The sequence below is a fragment of the Nomascus leucogenys genome, chromosome 17 (genome assembly GCF_006542625.1).
Source record: "Nomascus leucogenys isolate Asia chromosome 17, Asia_NLE_v1, whole genome shotgun sequence".
Classification (NCBI taxonomy): domain Eukaryota; kingdom Metazoa; phylum Chordata; class Mammalia; order Primates; family Hylobatidae; genus Nomascus; species Nomascus leucogenys.
Window position 1 is genome coordinate 33497639 of NC_044397.1, and position 22534 is coordinate 33520172.

At 47.6% G+C, this 22534-nt stretch overlaps 1 protein-coding gene and 1 non-coding gene across 13 annotated transcripts in view; one reads left to right on the forward strand and one right to left on the reverse strand.

Moving 5' to 3' along the window:
- Positions 1 to 37: 37 nt before the first annotated feature.
- TRRAP (transformation/transcription domain associated protein) overlaps positions 38 to 22534 on the forward strand; it is a 142929-nt gene continuing 120432 nt past the window's right edge. For 8 of the 12 annotated variants that reach the window (XM_030797393.1, XM_030797400.1, XM_030797398.1 and 5 more), the window contains exons 1-5: positions 7829 to 7960; positions 10403 to 10563; positions 11295 to 11344; positions 19422 to 19532; positions 21529 to 21633. In XM_030797393.1, the coding sequence (XP_030653253.1) occupies positions 10464 to 10563; positions 11295 to 11344; positions 19422 to 19532; positions 21529 to 21633 (366 nt within the window). In that variant the 5' untranslated portion in view covers positions 7829 to 7960; positions 10403 to 10463. Of the gene's footprint in view, positions 101 to 4872; positions 5089 to 7812; positions 7961 to 10402; positions 10564 to 11294; positions 11345 to 19421; positions 19533 to 21528; positions 21634 to 22534 lie in introns of those variants that run through there. The other 4 variants (XM_030797402.1, XM_030797404.1, XM_030797394.1 and 1 more) reach the window with 3 other exon arrangements.
- On the reverse strand, positions 14316 to 14419 carry LOC115831068. The gene has a single exon (XR_004026615.1). It is a non-coding gene; the product is annotated as a small nucleolar RNA U13 (small nucleolar RNA).

Genomic DNA, 22534 nt, shown 5'->3' on the forward strand with positions numbered 1-22534 from the left:
CGCCTGCAGGTCCCTTGGGGCTCTCCTCCAGGTGCCTTCTGTCTGCACGCTCGTGGCTCCGAGATGCTGCTCCTCATTCAAGAACTGTTGAGAGCTTAAGGTGCGCCAGGCGCTGGGCGAAAGGCCTCGAAATTCCTCTTGCTGCTGCTGCTTCCTCTTTTCTCTTTTCCTTTCTTTTCTTTTTCTTTCTTTCTTTTTTTTTTAATCTTGAGACAGTCTGGCTCTGTCCCAGGATGGCGCGATCTCGACTCACTGCAACCTCCACCTCCCGGGTTCAAGCGATTCTCCTGCCTCAGCCTCCCAAGTAAGCTGGGATTACAGGTGCCCGCCACCAGGCCTGGCTAATTTTTGTATTTTTAGTAGAGAGGGGGTTTCACCATGTTGGCCAGGTTGGTCTCAAACTCCTGGCGTCAAGTGATCCTCTAGCCTCAGCCTCCCAAAATGTTGGGATTACAGGCGTGAGCCACTGTGCCCAGCCTCTTACCCCTTCTTGAAAGAGGGGCCTGAGCGCCTGGCCCCTGCGCTGGACTTGATGTCATCCCCCGGTTTACCCTCTCACAGCTGCTGTAAGATGGGGCTCCTGCTCGTATCTGGGCCCAGGGCCACTTCTTTGTCACTGAGAGCCTTGTGGGAGTCAGGCAACTGCAGTGAGGGGTGACTGGCCTACATAGTTACTGCCATTTGCCTTAGAGGAGCAGGGCTGGGCTCTCCTAGAAGCTGGAGGGGCCTGGCTGGCCTTAAAGGCTGGAAGCCCGGTGGGTTCTGGTCCCAGCTATGCATCTCCTTTGCTAAGTACCTGAGCGAGGGATCCTCCCACACAGTGAGGGCCTTTGACCTCCTCTGTGGCCCGTGGGGCACTGATGGACCATCACTGCACCACCCAGTGCATTGACATCAAGGTGTCTAAAGCAGGGGTCTCCAAGTCCCTGGCCGCCAGTACCAGTCCGTAGCCTGTTAGGAACTGGCTGCACAGCAGGAGGTGAGCAGGGCCTGTGAGCCACGCTGAGCTCCACCTCCTGGCAGATCAGCAGGGCATTAGATTCTCATAGGAGCACAAACCCTACTGTGAACTGCTCACGTGAGGGATCAAGGTTGTGTGCTGCTTATGAGAATCTAATGCCTGATGTTCTGTCACTGTTTCCCATCATCCCCAGATGGGACCATCTAGTTGCAGGAAAACAAGCTCAGGGCTCCCACTGATTCTACATGATGGTGAGTATGTAGTCGTAATAGAAATGAAGTATACAATAAAAGTAATGCACTTGAATCATGCCGAAATCATCCCTCCAACCCCTCATTCGTGGAAACATTGTCTTTGGTGCCAAAAAGGTTGGGGACTACTGGTCTAAAGGGCCCCTGGCTCTGGGACAGCTGTGAGTTTCCCCAAGAATGGGCCCCACTGGCCCCACTGCTATGTTCGGGGAATGGAGGGAGAATAGATTTGAGTGAGCTCCTATGAAAAGTTAAAAGGGCTAGACAGGGCCAGGCATGGTGACTCACACCTGTAATCCCAGCACTTTGGGAGGCCGAGGCGGGTGGATTACGAGGTCAAGGGTTCGAGACCAGCCTAACCAAGATGGTGAAACCCTGTCTCCACTAAAAATACACAAATTAGCTGGACGCAGTGGCAGGCGCCTGTAATCCCAGCTACTTGGGAGGCTGAGGAAGGAGAATCGCTTGAACCCGGAAGCGGAGTTTGCAGTGAGCCAAGATTGCACCACTGTACTCCAGCCTGGGTGACAGAGCAAGACTCCGTCTCAAAAAAAAAAAAAAAAAAAAAATAGGGGGGGCGTTGGTTGCGGTGGCTCATGCCTGTAATCCCAGCACTTTGGGAGGCCAAGGCGGGCAGATCACGAGGTCAGGAGACAGACCATCCTGGCTAACACGGCGAAACCACATCTCTACTTAAAAAAAAAATACAAAAAATTAGCAGGGCATGGTGGTGGGCACCTGTAGTCCCAGCTACTCGGGAGGCTAAGGCAGGAGAATGGCATGAACCCGGGAGGCAGAGCTTGCAGTGAGCCGAGATCGCGCCACTGCACTCCAGCCTGGGCGACAGAACGAGACTCCATCTCAAAAAAAAAAAAAAAAAGTGCTAGACAGATGTCACCCCCTAGTGGCATCGACTGCCACGGTGGTGATAAACACCAGGCCTAGGAACAACGGGACTTTGGGTTCTCCCTGAGAGTTACAGGACCCTGGAGAAGCCATTTTCCTCTCTGCTAATTTTTTACAAATTATTTACAAAGATTGCTAGGTTGCTCAGATTGGTCTCAAACTCCTGAGCTCAAGCAATCCTCCTGCTTCAGCCTCCAGAGTAGCTGGGACTACAGGCATGAGCCACCATGTCAGGCCCCCTTTTTCTTTAAAATGGGCATAATAATAGTCCCAACACCATGAGATTATTATAAGGATAAAAGGAATTAACATGTAGAACAGAGCTTTGGGCATAATAAAGGGTTCAATCAGTGTTGGGTGTCAAATGGGAATTGCTGAAGAACTTGGGAGAAATTAGCTTGTTCAGCAGGACTTTGAAGCGCTTGAGAAGAAAATAGTCAAGGTTGCAGAGTTGCAAATCTTTAAGATGGTTTAACATAATTGGAAGGTCAGGTTGTTCCTGCTTTTTAAAATGTACCAAATAGAATAAGATGTATTGTTTCTAAAATGTGTAATTTATTTCACTGAGTAATAATTTTACAGTAGTCACAGTGTTATGGAAGCCACCTTCAAAGCCACCCTGAAATTGATGCTGATGCCACCCTTTGGCTAATTCCTGTTTGCCACCCAGGATTTTCTTTTCTTTTTTTTTTTTTTTAGACGGAGTCTTGCTCTGTCACTCAGGCTAGCGTGCAATGGTGTGATCTCGGCTCACTGCAACCTCTGGCTCCCAGGTTCAAGCACTTCTGCCTCAGACTCCCAAGCAGCTGGGATTACACACACCTGCCACCACGCCTGGCTAATTTTTTGTATATATATATATATATATATATTTTTTTTTTTTTTTTTTTTTTTTTTTTTAGTAGGGATGGGGTTTCACCTCATGGCCAAGCTGGTCTTGAACTCCAGACCTCAGGTGATCCACCCGCCTCGGCCTCTCAAAGTGCTGGGATTACAGGCATGAGCCACCGCGCCCAGTCAGGATTTTCCATAGGCATTACTCTTACCCCATCACCACCATCACCACCCTCACAGTACCCATCTCTGCTCCATCCCATAACAGGCTGGGAAGCTTCACTCTTCCAGGGAGTATCCAATAAGGGAGGGGCCGGAAATCCTCTCAGAAGGCTAGGTTTCCTTTTTTTTCTTTTTATTTTTTGAGATGGAGTCTAGCTCTGTTGCCCAGGCTGGAGTGCAGTGGCGTGATCATGGCTCACTGCAACCTCCGCCTCCTGGATTCAAGTGACTCTCCTGCCTCAGCCTCCTGAGTAGCTGGGATTACAGGCACACGCCACCATGCCCAGCTAATTTTTGTATTTCTTAGTAGAGATGGGGTTTCACCATGTTGGCCAGGCTGGTCTTGAACTCCTGGCCTCAAGTGATCTGCCTGCCTCTGCCTCCCAAAGTGCTAGAATTACAGGTGTGAGCCACCGTGCCCAGTCCAGAGAGCTGGCTTTCCTTTTATTTTTTCTTTTCTTTTCTTTCAAAGAGGGGTTTCTTCATGTTGCCCAGGTTAGTCTCAGACTCCTGACCACAAGTGATCCTCCCACCTCGGCCTCCAGAGTAGCAAGGATTACAGGTGTGCACCACCAAGTGCAGCTTGGCTTTCCTAAATTAATGTTGTTGGCTAGAAACAGAATTGGAGCCATGTATGTAATTTTGAATTTTCAAGTAGCCACAATTCAAAAAAGAAATAAGTGAAATCAATTTTAATGCTGTTACAAAACTCAACATATTCAAAATATCATCTCAACATATAATCAATGTAAAAGTAATCAATAACCCGGGAGCAGTGGCTCACGCCTATAATCTCAACACTGTGAGAGGCTGAGGCAGGGGATCTCTTGAGGCCAGGAGTTCGAGATCTGCCTGGCCAACATGGGGAAACCCAGTGGCAGGTGCTGTAATCCCAGCTACTCTGGAGGCTGAGGTACAGGAATCTCTTCAACCTGAGGAGCAGAGGTTGCAGTGAGCCAAGATCGCACCACTGCATTCTAGCCCTTTTTTTTTTTTTTTTTTTTTGGTCGTAAGGGTTCACCATCTTGTGTGCATTTACGCTGCGATTTCATCTCCATTCAGATGGGCCACACTGCACATGGGGGCTAGTGGCTACTGAAGTGGAAAGCACAGCACTAAGTTGTCTGGGTACAAATGCGTCTGACCATCCCAAGAGTCTTCTTGGTCATCCTCCTTTTTTTTTTTTTTTGAGACAGGTTCTCTCCCTGTTGCCCAGTCTGGAGTGCAGTAGCACAATTATGACTCACAGGTCACTGCACCCTCTAACTCTTGGGCTCAAGTGATCCTCCCACCTCAGCCTCCTAAGTAGCTGGGACTACAGGCATGCACTACCATGCCCAGCTAATTTTTGAGATTTTTGGTAGAGATGGGGGTCTCACTATGTTGCCCAGGCTGGTCTTGAGCTCCTAGTCTCAAGTGATCCTCCCGCCTCAGCCTCCCAAAGTACTGGGACTACAGGCATAAGCCACTGTGCTGGGCCCCAAGAGTCATTTTTTTTTTTTTTTTTTTCACAAATTCTCCCAGTCTAGCCTACGGGGCCACAAGTACCTCTTACCAGGGTCACTTTGACCCTCCTCCCAGCATCCTTGCCTATGCCATGTGTCTGCGTGCCTGGTACTTAGCATGCAGTTTGGTGCAAAGTAGATGCTTATGGAATGGCTGAAAGAATAAGATGAGGCCTCCCTTTGATAACACCCCCAAAGCCTTGAACATGACTCGGTGTTGGAAACCATTTGTCCGTGCCTCGTCCGGACTGACCTTGGACTGCTTTTGCAGACACCATCTCATATGATCACAAGGCAGCACAAAGGGGACATTCTCTCGCCTGGCGAGGTGAGCATCAGTCAGAACAGACAACGAGTGCAGCCTTAACAGGGGATGCCTGGGGCCAAACATCCAGAACAGCAGCCACAGGTAAGGGCCGGACCTGGGGACAGATCAGACCCTCATTCGCCTGGCTCTGGGGCGGGGGGGAGGGGGGGGGCGGCGCAGTGGGAGAGGGACAGTGGCCTGTTTTGGTTAAATTTTTCTGGGTAATGGAAAGTTCACACTTCTTTGGTGTCAATTCTTGTTGATGAAAGTCTTTCTAAGGCAAGTTAGTGTTAGTTGGTCTGTTGGCCCTAGCAAGGTGGTATAATCAAATCTTTGATCATTCGAGGGCAGCAGCCTACGGACCCTAGTCCGTATCCCTACCACACATCCTCATTGTCCTGCACTGGAAATTAACTATGAGAGGTGGGGGGCCACTGGGCAGGTAACAATGACTCGGAATCAGCTCCTGGGAGATGCATTTGGGATTTGGGGCTAAATCCTGGAGTAGCTTGGAGGCGGCAAAATGACTTCAGGGATATCCTTTTTTTTTTTTTTTTTTTTGAGATGGAGTCTTGCTCTGTCACCCAGTCTGGAATGCAGTGGTGCCATCTTGGCTCACTGCAACCTCCGTCTCCTGGATTCAAGTGATTCTCCTGCCTCAGCCTCCCAAATAGCTGGGATTACAGGCACCCACCACCACGCCTGGCTAATTTTTGTATTTTTAGTAGAGATGGAGCCTCACCATATTGGCCAGGCTGGTCTCAAACTCCTGGTCTCAAGTGATCCGCCTGCCTCAGCCTCCCAAAGTGTTGGGATTACAGGTGTGAGCCACTGCTCCCAGCCTATTCCTTTGCTTTTTAGAGATAGGGCCTCTCTCTGTCGCCTAGGCTGGAGTGCAGTGGCGTGATCATAGCTCACTGCAGACTTGAACTCCTGGGCTTAAGCGATCCTCCTGCCGCAGCCTCCCAAGTAGCTGGGACTTCAGGTGCATGCCACCATGCCCTGCTAATTTTTAAAATATTTTTTAGAGATGGGGTCTCACTATGTTACCCAAGCTGGTCTCGAATTCCTTGCCTAAAGCAGTCCTCCCACCTCAGCCTCCTGAATAGCTGGGATTCCGAAAAAATCTCCAAAAATCCTGAAGGATTTTAAGCAGAGGAGTGAATGTGATCTAATTTACCTTATCGGGATGAAGTTGACACTGTCCCTCACGTCTAATTCAGGAGACAGACGAGAAAATGGGCAAAAATAATGAAAGTGTGAATGACTACTTTGATAGATGCTTAGGCCACCTGAAAGTGCAGGGATTTTGCCCATGTTAGGGCCAGGCTTGACTGTAGGTCTTTATCATATGCAATTGAGCCAAAACTTATTTACAAAAAGCTTCTACAGCTGTTTTCCTAACTCCCCTCAAAAAACAGTATTAAACAATCGTTTAGCACACTAATTTCAGCCCTCAAATATTTCAGTCTTCAACTTTGGACCTCTTATTATTTTTTAATTTTTATTTTCTGAGACAAAGTCTCGCTCCCACCTCAGCCTCCCCAGTAGCTGGGACCACAGGTGCCTGCCACTAAGCCCGACGAATTTTTGTATTTTTTGCAAAGACAAGGTCTCGCTATGTTGCCCAGGCTGGTCATGAACTCCTGAACTCAAACAGTCCTCCCACCTTGGCCTCCCGAAATGCTGGGATTACAGGCATGAGCCACCACAGCCGGCTTGGACCTCCCACTTTTTTGGGGGCAGTGGAGGTAAGACAATAGCAGATTTTGCTTGCCAACAGGCAACCTCTTCCGTGATGGAAGGGCTATTCTGAGCCATTTTGTTTCTCCTGGGGCAGAATTAACTAGTACTAAAAACATCCATTCACAATCCCAACATTTCAGCTGTGGCCTTGTTCTCCAGTGGCAACATTAAACGAGCAAGGAGCTTGTTTCAGAAAAGAGCACCTCCCCTCCAGGGTATCCACGGGCACCGAAACATTTATTTATTGCAGGGTGTGAAATGTGTCTAGGAAGGGAACATCATGATCTTGGTGGGTTAGTGATAAATGGGGTGAGAATGGGGGGTAGGTGAAGGAAGGTGTAGGAGGTGGAACCAGGGCCTGGAGGTGGCCAAGTTCACGTCATGCTTCCACACTTTGTCCCTGTAACATGGTAACCATGGCGCCCGACTGTACCTTTCCCTTGGAGACACCTTTTGGTCCGGCCCATGCCACCTCCCCTGGCTCCATCCCCACTCTATCCCTTCATTGCTCTGGCCTAGCCTGAGGCCTCTCTCCATCCAGTTTTGATGGAGGTAACTCTGCCTGCCAGGTGGATCCAGCCTCGGAGGTAAAGCAGCTGCAGAACCAATCGAGCCTTTCTGCACCTTGGCGGCCACTTCCAGAAAGCCCACCCGGACTTTCTTTTACGAACAGGGTCTCGGTCCATCTCCAGCCTTCACCTTCCCAAAGACCCTCCTGGCCTCCTCTCCATTCTGCGGGCCGAGAAGAACCCCAGGAGGGCAGCGGGGACCGGGAGCGAGGAGTAGGGGTGGCAAACCCTACCCTGCCTGCCACCTTCAGTCCAGTGGTGGACAATACCTGGTCCCCATCGCTGCCAACTCGGGAAGCCCCCCTGTCCCCCAGGTGCCCACCGCCCCCAGAGTCTCCGAGTAATCCCCGCGGCCTGGCTCCTGGGAGGAGACTCAGGGGAAAAGGATCCCTTAGAACCCGGGCGCCGGCCCGGCCCCGTCACCGCCGTCGGGGGTTTAAAGGGCCGGGGCCCACCCGGACGGCGGACGCCCCTCCCAGTGCCCGCGCAGGCCGCACCCACTTGGGGGCGGCGCGCCGGGGCCTGGTGCTCGGTCGGCGGGCGCTGCCGCTTTAAGCGGGGGCGGGACTGCGCGCGGCTGAGCAGCTGCGACGAGGGCTCGGCTGGGGGTCGCAGGGGTCGCGGGCCGGGCCTGCAGGAGCCGGGCCGCCGAGGTCGCGGTAAGTTGGTGGGCGGGCGTCCGAACGGCCCCGGGAGGTGCGCGCGACCCCCAGGCGCGGGGAGGCCTCTGCGGCGCGGCGGCTCCGCGGAGGGATGGAGCGGGGGGCTCCGAGCGACCCGGGATCCCCTAGGCCCCAGCCAGAGCCCACCCGGGGCTGCGGGGCCGACGGCGTTTGCGGCCGAGCTGAGAGGAAGCTGTGGGAGGCGCAGCGCTCGCGGGCGCGGGAATTGGCGCTCGGCGCTTGCCGTAGCTCGGCCTGGGACGCGGTCGCGGAGCGCCCGGGACGGCGACAAAAGGAGGGAACCGGAGGGCTGTTTGTGAGCTGAGAGGTCGGGTGGGACATTGGGGTCCTGTCCCTCCGGAGGCGCCCGCCGGCCAACCTGGCACCTCCAGGCCTCTACGCAGGCACTGGACTCGTTAGGCCCGGCGCGGGGAGCGAAGGTAGCGGCGACCACAGCGCCCCCTCTGGCCCGGCGGCGCCGCCTCAGGCAGGGCTCGGCGGGGTCTGGGGGCGGCGAGGCCGTTTGTCCCCGGGAGTGGGAGCGGGCGCGGCGCCAGCCCGGCCTGGGCCTTCGGCGTCCGGGGTGGTGAAGTTGCTTTCCCTCAGACACGCTGAATGGGGGCGTTTCCCCCCGGCCAGGGCCCCCAGGCTCCGCAGGACCCCGGGAAATGGAAGAGTTGACGACTTCCACGGGAAGGGGGAAGTTTGGACAGGACTAGGGAGGTTCTTAGGCAGGGAGAGGCCGTGACCCCGAGTCTTGGGTCCCCTGGGATGGGGATGGGCAGGGAGAGGCCGTGACTCCTGAGTCTTGGGTATCCTGGGATGGGGATGGGCAAGGAGAGACCGTAAGTAACCCCGAGTCTTGGGTCCCCTCGAATGGGGATGGGTAGGGAGAGACCGTGATCCCGAGTCCTAGGTCCCCTCGGATGGGGATGGGCAGGGAGAGGCCGTGACCCCCATGCCTTGGGCCGATGGAAATGGGGAAGGGGGTGTCATCTGAAACAGGCAGTTGCCAGGTCTCCAAGCAGGCCATGACAGACTGCCCCGCCTTGGTTTCCTTCGTGGCTTTTCCTACCCGGAGCCAGAGGGCTGGGGCTTCTGGTGGGCTTGTTGTGGGACACCTGTGGGCATGCTCGCTGCATGGAAGAAGGGTTTTCGGTGTCTAGGAGAGAGTGGCCGGAAGGAGCTCTCTAGTGTCACCTGTGTCAGCTGCAAAGCAGTGTATCCGGTAGGCCTGCAAAGGAGGTCCTGGTGTGTCTGTTGAAAGAAAAGGAAGGCGTGAAACCACCTGTTAGTGCAGAGCAGGATTATGCAAGGAGGAGGGGTAAAAGCAACTTATTTCACCAGCTTCTCGGGATACTTTGTGACACCTGTTAAAATAGAAACCTAGTCTTCATCTGTGTGTCAGCTGGGAGCAGCCGTTGAGTGCCTACTGCCTGGCAGCTACAAACAGAAATTATAGTTTCCCGTGCCCCTCACGTAACCACAGTCTGGAGGGGTGCTGCTTAGGAGCCCACCTTTGGCACTTGGGGATTTTGGATGCCCGCTGAAGTTTGGGAACCCGTCACACATACGACCAAGGTTGCCCCAATGCAGCCTGCTGCCTGCGTTTTCTTTTTTTTTTTTCTTTTTTTTCCGAGACTGAATCTTGCTCTATTGCCCAGGCTGGAGTGCAGTGGCACAATCTTGGCTCACTGCAATCTCCATCTCCCCGGTTCAAGTGATCCTTCTGCGTCAGCCTCCCGAGTAGCTGGGATTACAGGTGCCCGCTACCACGCCTGGCTAATTTTTGTATTTTTAGTAGAGACGGGGTTTCATCATGTTGGCCAGGCTGGTCTGGAGCTCCTGACCTCGTGATCTCCCTGCCTTCGCCTCCCAAAGTGCGGGGATTCCAGGCGTGAGCCACTGCGCCCGGCCTGCTGCATATTTTTATACTGCCCATGAACTAAAAATGGTTTTATATTTTTAAATGGCTGGGGAAAAGAGGAAGGATATTTCATGGTAAATGAGAGTTATATGAAATTCAGATTTCAGTGTCCATAAATAAAGTTTTATTGGAACACAGCCTCACTCATTTATTTACATGTAGTCTGTCTGTGACTACTTTCTGGTTATAGCAGAGCTGAGTAGTGACAGACTGCGTGGCCACAAAGATTAAAATATCTACTATGTGGCTCTTTACAGAAAATGTTTGCCAACCCCTGACTCAGAGAAAGAGAAAATACCGTAGGAAAGAACAGTGTCTGCGTACAGAAATCCTGTTTCAAAATTAATAGACAAAATGGAGTTGGGTAAACTTCATATTAAAAAAACCAGAAGGAATAGTGTTAGATTCTGGATTAAGATGAAAGCATATTATAGGCATTTAGGTAAGATTTTCACAGAGATTGTGATCCTGTGCCCTCCGTAAGTTGACTAACTCTATGCTTCTTTTCGTAGGCTGGTTGAACTCATGGACCTGATACTTTTCTCTTGAGAAGCAAACCAGCCCAAAAGAAAAATGGCGTTTGTTGCAACACAGGGGGCCACGGTGGTTGACCAGACCACTTTGATGAAAAAGTACCTTCAGTTCGTGGCAGCTCTCACAGATGTGAATACACGTGAGTTGATCCTTTTCGTCATTAAGAAATGCATAAATAAGGCCAGACGCGGTGGCTCACATCTGTAATCCCAGCACTTTGGGAGGCCGAGGCGGGTGGATCACCTGATGTCAGGAGTTTGAGACTAGCCTGGCCAACGTGGTGAAACCATGTCTCTATTAAAATACAAAAATTAGCCAGGCGTGATGGCTCATGCCTGTAGTCCCAGCTCCTTGGGAGGCTGAGGCAGGAGGATTGCTTGAACCCGGGAGGCAGAGGTTGCAGTGAGCCGAGATCGCACCACTGCACTCCAGCCTGGGTGACAGAGTGAGACGCTCTCTCAAAAAAAAAAAAAAAAAAAAAAAGAAGAAAATGCATAAATATGACACATCTGTCTCAGTTCAAATGTTGTGTACTTTGAGATTAATCAGAACATTAACTTTTATTCTTGTTTTCCTTTTCTCTACCTTGTAGAGAAGCAAAGTGATGAGTAATACTGGCTGGAGCCCCAAAGAGGCACGTGTGTGTGTTTGTGTGTGTGTATATGCTTGTCAGTGCATGCACGTGTATGTCTGGGAGTACAAATGTGTGCGACTGGTTGTAGGGAACTAGCTATGTGCCTTCTACTAGGCCATGACAGTCAAACTGATAAGATCTGATTGCTTCTCTTAAATTACTAAATCCAAGTTTTGCGTTAACATAATTTCCTTAACATAATTTCAATTACCTGATGCTTGTTTTGCCGTTCACAGCTGATGAAACAAAGTTGAAAATGATGCAAGAAGTTAGTGAAAATTTTGAGGTATGAGCATTATATTTTGTATTTTTCATCTTGAGGTCAATATTCTTACGCACTTTCCTGTTCCTGCCTTGTCAGTCTTTTTACTGGCAACTCAAAGATCATTGTCTTTGTTTAAGTAATTTATTATATTTCAAAACTGAAATCTGAAACTTTGTACACAGTGTTTTCCATCTTCACGCTAGTGATAGCAAACCACATACCATGTTGAGGATTGTCAGTTTTGTTTCGGTTGGTTTAACAACATTTTTTCATTTTAAAATACGGTAGCTCTTATAGGCTACCATGCCTGTTGGGATACACTCAGATTTATTCTTGTATTTTTCTTTTTTTTTTTTTTTTTTTGAGATGGAGTTTCGCTCTTGTCGCCCAGGCTGGGGTGCAATGGCGTGATCTTGGCTCACTGCAACCTCTGCCTTCCGGGTTCAAGTGATTCTCCTGACTCAGTCTCCAGAGTAGCTGAGATTATAGGTGCCTGCCAACACGCCTGGGTAATTTTTGTATTTTTAGTGGAGACGGGGTTTCACCATGTTGGTCAGGCTGGCCTTGAACTCCTGACCTCAGGTGATCTGCCTGCCTCAGCCTCTCAAGGTGCTGGCATTACAGGCATGGGCCACCTCACCTGGCCTGTTTATTGTCTTTTTTGAGGCGGAGTCTGGCTGTGTCGCCCAGGTTGGAGTGCAGTGGCGTGATCTTGGCTCACTGCAACCTCCGCCTCCCGGGTTCAAGCGATTCTCCTGCCTTAGCCTCCCAAGTAGTTGGGATTACAGGTGTGTACCACGCCCGGCTGGTTTTTGCATTTTTAGTAGAGATGGGGTTTCACCATGTTGGCCAGGCTGGCTTTGAACTCCTGACCTTAGGTGATCCTCCTGTCTTGGCCTCCCAAAGTGCTGGGATTACAGGCATGAGCCACTGTGCCCAGCCGAGATGCACTCAGATTTATGTTGTGAATTTGTTATGTTCAGGTAATTCAATGGTGTATTCTTATGCAATGAGATCTGGATATCATTTCTGGTTCTGCTAATTAGAGCATCTGTGACCTTGATCAAGAAAGAACTTTCTCTCTTGTGGACCTCACATCCTGCAATTTTATATTGTCCTGCATGCCCCTCAGACACTTTTCGTTTTTCTTCAGTCTTTTTTCTTTTTGTCCTTTAGATTGGATAATTTCTGATTTTCTGAGAATTTTTTTGTTATCTCCACCCTGCTGGGTTTTTCTTAGAATTTCAGTTTATTTTTTGTATTTTTTAAAATTTTAGTTATTGTGGTTTCAGTTCTAGAATTTCCATTTGGTTCTTCATAGATTTCGTTTATCTGCAGATTCCCCATCTTCGTTTATTAAGACCATATTCTTTTATGTTTTGAACATATTTACTGTATGAGGGCTGCTTTAAAGTCTTCAAGTATTAAAGCCAATATTTGGGCTATATGAAGGTCAATTTCTATTGTCCGTGGGCCACGTTATCCTGTTTCTTTGTCTAGTAATTTATATATTTATATATTTGGAGACAAGGTCTTACCGTCACCCAGACTGGAGTGCAGTGGTACAATTTCAGCTCACAGCAACCTCAACCTCTTGGGCTCTGGTGAGCCTCCCACTCAGCCTCTTAAGTAGCTGGGACTACAGGCATGCACTACCACGCCTGGCTAATTTTTGTATATTTTGTAGAGATGAGGTTTCACCATGTTGCCCAGGCTGGTCTCAAACTCCTGGACTCAAATGATCCACCTGCCTCAGCCTCCCAAAGTTCTGGGATTATGGGTGTGAGCCACTGTGCCCAACCGTGTAGTAATTTTTTTACTGTGTGGTGGACATTACTTGTGAGACATCGTAGGCTCTCTAGATCCTGTTATCTCCCTCTGAAGAATGTCGACGTTTTGTCGTAGTAGGCAGTTCAGTTACCAGTTGATCCCACTGAATTTGAGTAGGCTTGGTTTTATGCTTTGGGGAGGATCTGTGGATCGCCCAAGGTCTTTCCCAGGTCTCTAACTTGGTGGGATTCAATCTCCAAATTCTGCCTGTGGATCTCATCAGAGGTTGATTTTAGGCTTTGTTGGGGTTGGTCTAGAATAAGCCTTATTCTAGGACATGGTCTAGCTGGATGTGTGAGGTCTGGGATGTTATTAAGATGTTAAGTAGGTCCTTGCGCTCTGGCTAGGCTTGAAATCCAGCATCCTCTAACATTGCTAGATGTATGGTATCTTCATTCATCTTGCAATCTTTTTTTGTTTTTTTTTTCTGTTTGTTTTTAAGATAGGGTCTCCTTCTGTTGCCCAGGCTGGAGTACAGTGGTGTGGTCACAGCTCACTGCAGTCTCAACTTCCTGGGCCCACTCAGCCTCTGGAGTAGCTGGGACCACAGATGTGCACCACCATGCCCCACTAATTTTTGTATTTTCAGTAGAGATAAGGTTTCACCATGTTGTCCAGGCTAGTCACGAATTCCTGACCTCCAGTGATCCACCCACCTCAGCCTCCCAAAGTGCTAGGATTACAAACGTGAGCCACAATGCCCGGCCACATCTCTCAGTCTTAAAGCAGGTACACTGTGGTGAGCTTCAGGCAGTGTCACCCTGTGTGTGTGCAGTCCAGCCCTCAGCTGGCCTCACTGGAGACACTCCCCATTCCCCTGCTCTGTGGTTTGCTTTTCTCTGGTGCTGTGCCCTGCAGATTCCAGCCACTTTAGCGCCCCTGAACACTGAGGATTTTACTCCTCAGCTCAGCAGGCCCTGACCCCTGCTTGGACCCAGCTGGCTGAACCCTAGCTGGAAAATTGTACCTGGGCAGAGAGCCATGGTGGTCATGGGGCTCAGCATGTAAACTTCCCTTCTCCTTGGAGTCATGCTCCAGTACTGGCCCTAATCCAACACCTGAAAAAAGTTATTTCGTATTTTGCCCAACTTTTTGGTTCACCTGAGTACCAGTTAGTCTCATAGACAGATGAGAAAGTCACATTTGTTACTTATTTTTTTCACATCAGATGAGTAATGTGCTGACATCATAACAAGGTTTGAGGGAGGCACGTCCCACACATGAGCTTGAAATCCCAATCATCATACTTACAAACTACAAAAGGATCATGTTTCCGATTTTTATTGTTTATTTGATTAAAAAAATTTTTAAGAGACAGGGTCTTGCTGTACAGTGGTGCAGTCACAGCTCACTGCAGCCTTGAACTCCTGGGCTTAAGTGGTCCTCCTGAGTAGCTGGGACTACAGGTACGAGACACTATGCTTGGCTAATTTTTCTTTTTCTTTTTTTTTTTTTGAGACAGGGTCTCGCTATGTTGCCCAGTCTGGTCGAGCTCTGGGCTCAAGTGATTCTCCTGCTTTGGCTTCCCAAGGTGCTGGTATTACAGGTGTAACCCACTGCATCCAGCCAACATTTCTGTTTTTTAATATGAGTATAATAATCTAAGAACAATAGAGAAAATATTCCCTATCTTCTGTAAGGTCTTTTGTATTAATAAACATTAAATACATGCTAGTGGGGTTGAATCAAATACCCTACTATCGGTAGTAATGGATAGTATTTTAGCTTTTTTTTAATAGACATTTTTAAGGACTTGTTGCCTTGAGCTGAGCTAGACAAAAAATGAGATATTTAGAGATCTAGCTAAAGAGCTTTCTCTTCTGCCCAAGCTGCTGAAAGAAGCTGTTTAAAAAAAAATATATATATATATATATATATAAAGAGGTGAGAGGCAGAAGAGGATATGCCTGCATTCTGCATTTTATTGGAAGAACTGATCTGAGAGAACCATAGTCCCGGCAGGTTTGTTGGAGAGGCTGAAATCATAGTCTGTGAACTTACAGGAACAAGCCTGTGAGTCAGGGTGCCGAGTGTGGACATACGGCTATCTGGATTAAATATCTGTAAATATCTGACCCTTTTGAGGTTCTGAGACTTTATTCTCCTTTTTAGTATTTGCAATTAGCAGGTTACCTCCTTCCTGGCTTTTGGTCTCAGATGCATTGATTAACAACTAAAAGTTAGTGGGGTAAGTCTGGGTGTGGTGGCTGACACCTGTAATCCCAGCACTTTGGGAGGCCAAGGCGGGTGGATCACTTGAGGCCAGGAGTTCGAGACCAACCTGGCCAACATGGTGAAACTCTTGTTTCTACTCCAAATACAAAAATCTAGCCGAGCATGGTGGCACATGCCTGGCCTGTAGTCCCAGCTACTCGGAAGGCTGAGGCAGAGGATCACTTGAACCTGGGAGGCAGAGGTTGCGGTGAGTGGAGATCATGCCACTGCACTCCAGCCTGGGCAACAATATATATATATCTATATGTATCTATGCGAGGCAGTATAGTTAGGGCTTTTCCACGTAATGACTCTCACAATCTGTGTATCAACATTTACCTTAAATGAAATTCAGATGACTGAATTCTTCAAAGAATTAAATACTAGAATGACCATCAAGAAGCAGTTCTCTAAATTACTACCACCCAGAAAAATGTTTAAATGAAGTGAGTGAAATTTAAAAACTTGCAGTGATTTCAGGGGTCTTACAGATCCATTATTAAATGGGCCATCTTTCAAGACAAAAACCCTCAGGTTAGGAGTCACATGAACAATTTATCTGGATCAAAAAGCTGGTGGCTGAGTTGAGATATTTGCAGAATAACCAGGCAGCTTGTTGAATGAATCTTTTTTTAATTATAAAAAAATTTTTTTAGAGACAGGGTCTTGCTATGGAGTATAGTTCCTATTCACAGGCGCCATCATAGCACACCACAGCATTGAACTCCTGGGCTCAAATGATCTTCCTGCTTCAGCCCCCGAGTAGCAGGGACTACAGGCGTGCACCACCATGCCCAGCTTGAGTGAATCTTTTTAACTGGAGAAATTCTTTTTTTTTTTAGACATGGTCTTGCTATGTTGCCCCAGCTGGTCTTGAACTCCTGGGCCCAAGTGATAGTCCCACCTTGTCCTCCTAAATAAAGTGCTAGGATGACAGGCTTGAGTCACTGTGCCCAGCCCTACTGGAGACATTTGAAATGCAGATATTTGAAAGCAGTTAATATGGACTTACATGCAAATATGTTTGACTTCTTGATAACCTGGCAGTTAGTTCAGTGTTCCAGCATGAATCTTCTCCCTCTTTTCCTTGAATCCTTGATTGTGGGTGTTTCATAAAAAGTCTTAACCTTTAGGGGGTGAAAGGTGCCAAACACAGTTCTTCTGCCCGACAAATTCACTGTCTGCTTGGAGAGAAGCTATTTGATTCCTGCACAGCTCCTGGGGCCGCCTCCCATACAGTGTTCTGTGTGAGTGGAGGTCCCAGAAACCTGCATCGAGTTGAGCCAGGAGACAGGTGCTCAGGTGTGTGAGCCGGGCGTGGTGGTAGGCTCTGTAATCCCAGCTACTCCAGAGGCTGAGGCAGGAGAATCACTTGAACCTGGAGGCGGAGGTTGCAGTGAGCCGAGATTGTGCCATTGCACTCCAGCCTGGCGACAAGAGTGAAACTCCGTCTCAAAACAACAACAACAAAAAACAAAAACCGCAGTGGTTTTCTTTCCTTGCTCCATACTGCTTTCTGATTTTTGACTGTTTCACTGTCCTTCCTTTACAGACCCCTCTTCTGAAATTACATTATATGATAGACAACTCCAGATCTTTCTCTTTAGCCCCACATTTAACTGCCCAAGTGTCTGGTCTCACCAGCTTGTCAGACTCCTGACAGTAAAAGTTGAACTCCAGGACAGGCGGGGTGGCTCATGCCTGTAATCCCAGCACTTTGGGAGGCTGAGGCGGGCGGATCATGAGGTCAGGAGATTGAGACCATCCTGGCTAACACCATGAAACCCCGTCTCTATCAAAAATACAAAAAATTAGCTGGGCATGGTGGCGGGCGCCTGTAGTCCCAGCTACTCGGGAGGCTGAGGCAGGAGAATCGCGTGAGTGCTGGAGGCAGAGCTTGTAGTGAGCTGAGATTGCGCCACTGCACTCCAGCCTGGGCGACAGAGCGAGACTCCATCTCAAAAAAAAAAAAAATGTTGAACTCTAGGCCAGGTGTGGTGGCTCATGCCTGTAATTCCAGCACTTTGGGAGGCCAAGGCAGGTGGATCACCTGAGATCAGGAGTTCAAGACCAGCCTGACCAACATGGTGAAACCCTATCTCCACTTAAAAAAAAAAAAAAAGTTAGCCAGGTGTGGTGGTGCATGCCTGTAGTCCCAGCTACTCGAGAGGCTGAGGCAGGAGAATCGCTTGGATCCTGGAGGCAGAGATTGCAGTGAGCCAAGATCACACCATTGCACTCCAGCCTGGGCGACAGAGTGAGACTCTGTCTTAAAAAAAACTTAAAAGTTGAACTCCTTTCTCTTATGCTTCCTTCTCCATCATGCTGAACTCTGTTTATGCGTTTTACACTCGTGCTTTCTCTTGATTTTGTGCCTTTGCATATGCTTTTCTTAGAATCTTCTTTTCTACCTTTTCATGGGTAGCTCCTACTTGCCTTTCAAGTTTTGGTGTAAATGTCACGTCTTCAGGAAGGTGTCCTCTGCCCTTGGTTACATTTAGTAAATGATGTCTCACAGTTATGTGTTCCCTTAGTTGTTGGCATATCACCCCTCATGGTTTTGTATCTTTAGTCTTTTTGTTTGATATCCGTCTTCCTTCTGCCGCTGCCTCCCCCATCTCTGAGGGCATAAATATTATGTGTTCTGTTCATTATTTTATCCCTTTTGAGCACATGATAGGCGTTCAGTAAATATTTGTTGAATGAATAAGTGAAGCATTAAACAAGAGAAAGGATTTGGGTGTTAGATATACTTGATTTGAATCCACTTCCAAAACTTTACCTTTTCTTTTTTTTTGATGTCTTGCTATATTGCCCAGGCTGGCCTCGAATTCCTGGGCTCCAATGATCCTCCCACTTCAGCCTCCTGAGTAGCTAGGACTACAGACCAGCCAGTGTGCCCATTTTCAAAACTTTACCTCTTAGATCCTCTTTCCTTATCTGTGAAATGGAGATAATACCTATCTTAGAGATAATACCCATCTCAGACTAAATGAGAAAGACTAAAAGGCACATAACACAGTATTTGACACATAAGTGCTCTGTAAATAACAACACAACACTTCCAAGCATTTCTCGTAGGCAGTGTGAGAAACTTCATAAACTTTGCATATATTAACTCATGCAGTCTTCACAATAGTCCTATAAGGAAGGCGGAAAATAATATCCTCAGAGTTTAGGTAACTGTCCAAAGTTTCTACTTCCTGAGTGGGATCCAGAAACTGCCCTAGTATCTTCATGCTATAGTTTTATTTCCTATGCTCCTTTTTTTTTTTTAAATAGAGACAGGATCTCATGCTGTTGCCCAAGCTGGAGTGCAGTGGCACCATCATAGCTTACTGCTGCCTTGAACTCCCAGTCTGAAGTGATCCTTTTACTTCAGCCCTCTGAGTAGCTAAGACCACAGCACAGGCACGTGCCACAATGCCCAGCTTTTTTAAAAAAAATTTTTGTAGAGATGGAGTCTTGCTATATTGCCCAGGCTGGTCTTGAACTTCTGGGCTCTAGTGATCCTCCTGCCTCGTCCTCCCAAAGTGGTGGGATTACATGCATTAGCTACAGTGCCCAGCCCTTCCTGTTCTCCTTTTAAAATCAGTACTAGGTTCAATAATGGATTAGATTAGATTATAATGTAATTAGTATACATCTAATTAGTACATAATGAATATACATCTAACTGATATGTTAGTTTGCCCAGGCTCTTCGTTTTCCAGATCAAGAAACTGAGACCTAGAAGCTAAATAACTTCATAGAGCTTTCATACTTAGATCATGGCAGAGCCAAGCTAGAACGGGTTCCGGGTTCAGCATTTCCCAAAGGATTGGTATTTCTAATTTTAATAGGAAAAGTTAGCACATAGTTCTCCTAAATTGGATTTCAGAAATACAATCATCCTAATTTAAAATTATGTTACTACTAAATAATACAAGTAGCACAAATTTGCTTTTGGCTAAAATATTTTATATTCCCTTGCAGTTAGTTATTGTAATATGTGAATTTGAAATGAAAATACATACACATAACTGAATGGGGTCTTTTATTTTTGCACAATTAGAATGTCACCTCATCTCCTCAGTATTCTACATTCCTAGAACATATCATCCCTCGATTCCTTACATTTCTTCAAGATGGAGAAGTTCAGTTTCTTCAGGAGAAACCAGCACAGGTAATGTAAAAAAATACCACTGAGAAGACAAGGGTGCTGTGGGATTGTGACCAGTTACGAATTAACTCAGAAAACTTACCGTTCCACTTAAAAATGAAAGAGGTTTTGTCACATAAGGATAGCTTTGTTCAAGACCGCTGCCTCCTCAGTTACATGTCTTGGTTTGATTTTTGTCTGGGACGTCTCTTTTACAATTTATTCACATTGCCAACTGATAACGTACGTATGTGTGTACACTGTTTACTATAGACCAGTGCAAATGTATACAGAAGAAGGAATGACCCCCCCCCATACCTATTGCCCAGCTCCAATCTTATTATCTTATTGTCAGTTTTTTGTTTGTTTGTTTGTTTTGCTTTTTAAAAGACAAGGTCTCACTCTGTCACCCAGTCTGGAGTGCAGTGGTGCCATCATAGCTCACTGCAGCCTTGACTTCTTGGGCTCAGGTGATCCTCCCACCTCAGTCTCCCCAGTAGCTGGGACTACTGGTGTGCGCCACAATGCCTGGCTAATTTTAAAAAATTTTCTGTAGAGAATGGGGGTCTTGCTGTGTTGCCCAGGCTGGTCTTGAACTCCTGAGCTCAATAGATCCTCCTTCCTCAGCCTCCCAAAATTCTGGTATTACAGGTGTGAGCCACTGCGCCTAGCCTAATGTCAGTTCTTATAGCTCATGGTCAATTTTGTTTTATTGGCACGCCCCCAACACACTGTTCATACCTCCCTACCTTGATCATTTAGAAATAGTCCATATATATATATATGTGTATATTTTTTTGTTGTTGTTGTTGGGGGAGACGAAGTCTTGCTCTGTTACCCAAGCTGGAGTGCAGTGGCATGAACTCAGCTCACTGCAAACTCTGCCTCCCAGGTTCAAACAATTCTCCTGCCTCAGCCTCTCAAGTAGCTGGGATTACAGGCACATGCCACCATGCCCTGCTAGTTTTTGTATTTTAGTAGAGACCATGTTGACCAGGCTGGTCTCGAACTCCTGACCTCAGGTGATCCGCCCACCTCGGCCTCCCAAAGTGCTGAGACTATAGGCATGAGCCACTGCGTCCGGCCTACCACTTTTTCTATAAATATTTCAGCATGTAGCTCTTTTTTTTTTTTTTTTTTTTTTTTTGAGACGGAGTCTCGCTCTGTTGCCCAGGCTGAAGTGCAGTGGTGCGATCTCAGCTCACTGCAAGCTCTGCCTCTTGGGCTCACGCCATTCTCCTGCCTCAGCCTCCCGAGTAGCTGGGACTACAGGCGCCCGCCACCATGCCCAGATAATTTTTTGTATTTTTTTTAGTAGAGACGGGGCCTCACCGTGTTAGCCAGGATGGTCTCAATCTCCTGACCTTGTGATCTGCCCGTCTCGGCCTCCCAGAGTGCTGGGATTACAGGCATGAGCCACTGCGCCCAGCCCAGCATGTAGCTCTTAAAAATAACTTTTAGATAACATTCCCATAATACGAGCTTATTAGTAAATAAAGCATTTTTATATCATACCAGTGCAAGACCTTACATATTTGACCTTTTAGTTGTCAGTTCCACAGACAGAATCACAGAAGCTTAGTACAGCTCATGTGGTAACTAGTCCTTGGGCCCAAGGTAGTTGGCGATGGCATTATGGGAGCTAACGCGAGATGGTAAGGGGAGATACCAAACTATGTTCAGTTTGTGTTTTGCTCTTTTATCTTCAATGGACTCCATGTTTGTACACCAGTGTCCGTCTGTTGGACTTACTGATAAGCCATGGAAGAGGAGAAATTGGCTTAGTCGGTTTGGTACAGAGTTGTAGAAATACTGAAAATGGTCATCTGCAGTACTTACTTTGGGTTACATTTAAGTAGTTTCTAGGACTGTTTCAAAAATTGGGTCCATTTTGTAGGATGGTGGTTCATTCCTAGTGTTGGGTGTAAACAGCTGTGTGACACTTGCAGAGTGTGAGATAATTAATTTGGAACCCTTGGAAGTATTTTTATCCTTACATTTATTTATTTTTTCTTGCCAGCAACTGCGGAAGCTAGTACTTGAAATAATTCATAGAATACCAACCAATGAACATCTTCGTCCTCACACAAAAAATGTTTTGTCTGTGATGTTTCGCTTTTTAGAGGTAAGCTTTGAGAATTAATTCTTGTCGTATAGCCATATGTAAAACTTTCACTGATTTTTCTTATGGTAAATTTCAGCATTATACAACTGTTTTATCTTTCGCCCAAATTCCAAGTCACATGAGTAAAAATTTTTCTTAATGTCCCTTTTCCCCCATTTCCTCCACTCAGAAAGATTACTTAATTGAAAATCATTGTTTGAGTTACTGAGGAATTGGCCAGACATGGTAGGTACCTTTGAAACGGTTGTGGGTGGTGAGCCGGGTGCTGGCCCACAGACGTCCAGTGAGTGGCTCACTCGCATTGTTCTTTCCGTGTGTATCTCCAGTGTGGTGCATCACACCTAGTAGATGCTCATAAAGAGTATCTCACATCCTTGGGGTGAATCCATCTGGTACCTCCAAAATTGTTTTCTTGCTTCTCTTAGTCTTTTTTTTTTTTTTTGAGATGAAGTCTTGGCCCAGGCTGGAATGCAGTGATGTGATATTGGCTCACTGCATCCACCGCCTTCCGGGTTCAAGTGATTCTCCTGCCTCAACCTCCCGAGTAGCTGGGATTACAGGCCCGTGCCACCATGCCTAGCTGATTTTTGTATTTTTAGTAGAGACGGGGTTTCGCCATGTTGGTCAGGCTTGTCTTGAACTCCTGACCTCGTGATCCACCCGCTTTGGCCTCCCAAAGTGCTCGGATTACAGACGTGAGCCACCTCGCTCGGCCCTCTTAATCTTGATGCAGTTATATTTCAGTCGTGTTTCTGGGCCCCTTGGAAAGATGAGCTTGGATTCAGTCTTAGCTGGGATGCTTTGTTGCTGTGTCATGTCAGTCACATTGCTTAACCCCTGAGATTTCGCTCCCTCACAGGTCAAATGTAGATGGAACCCCGTCCTCACAGAGCATTTGTAA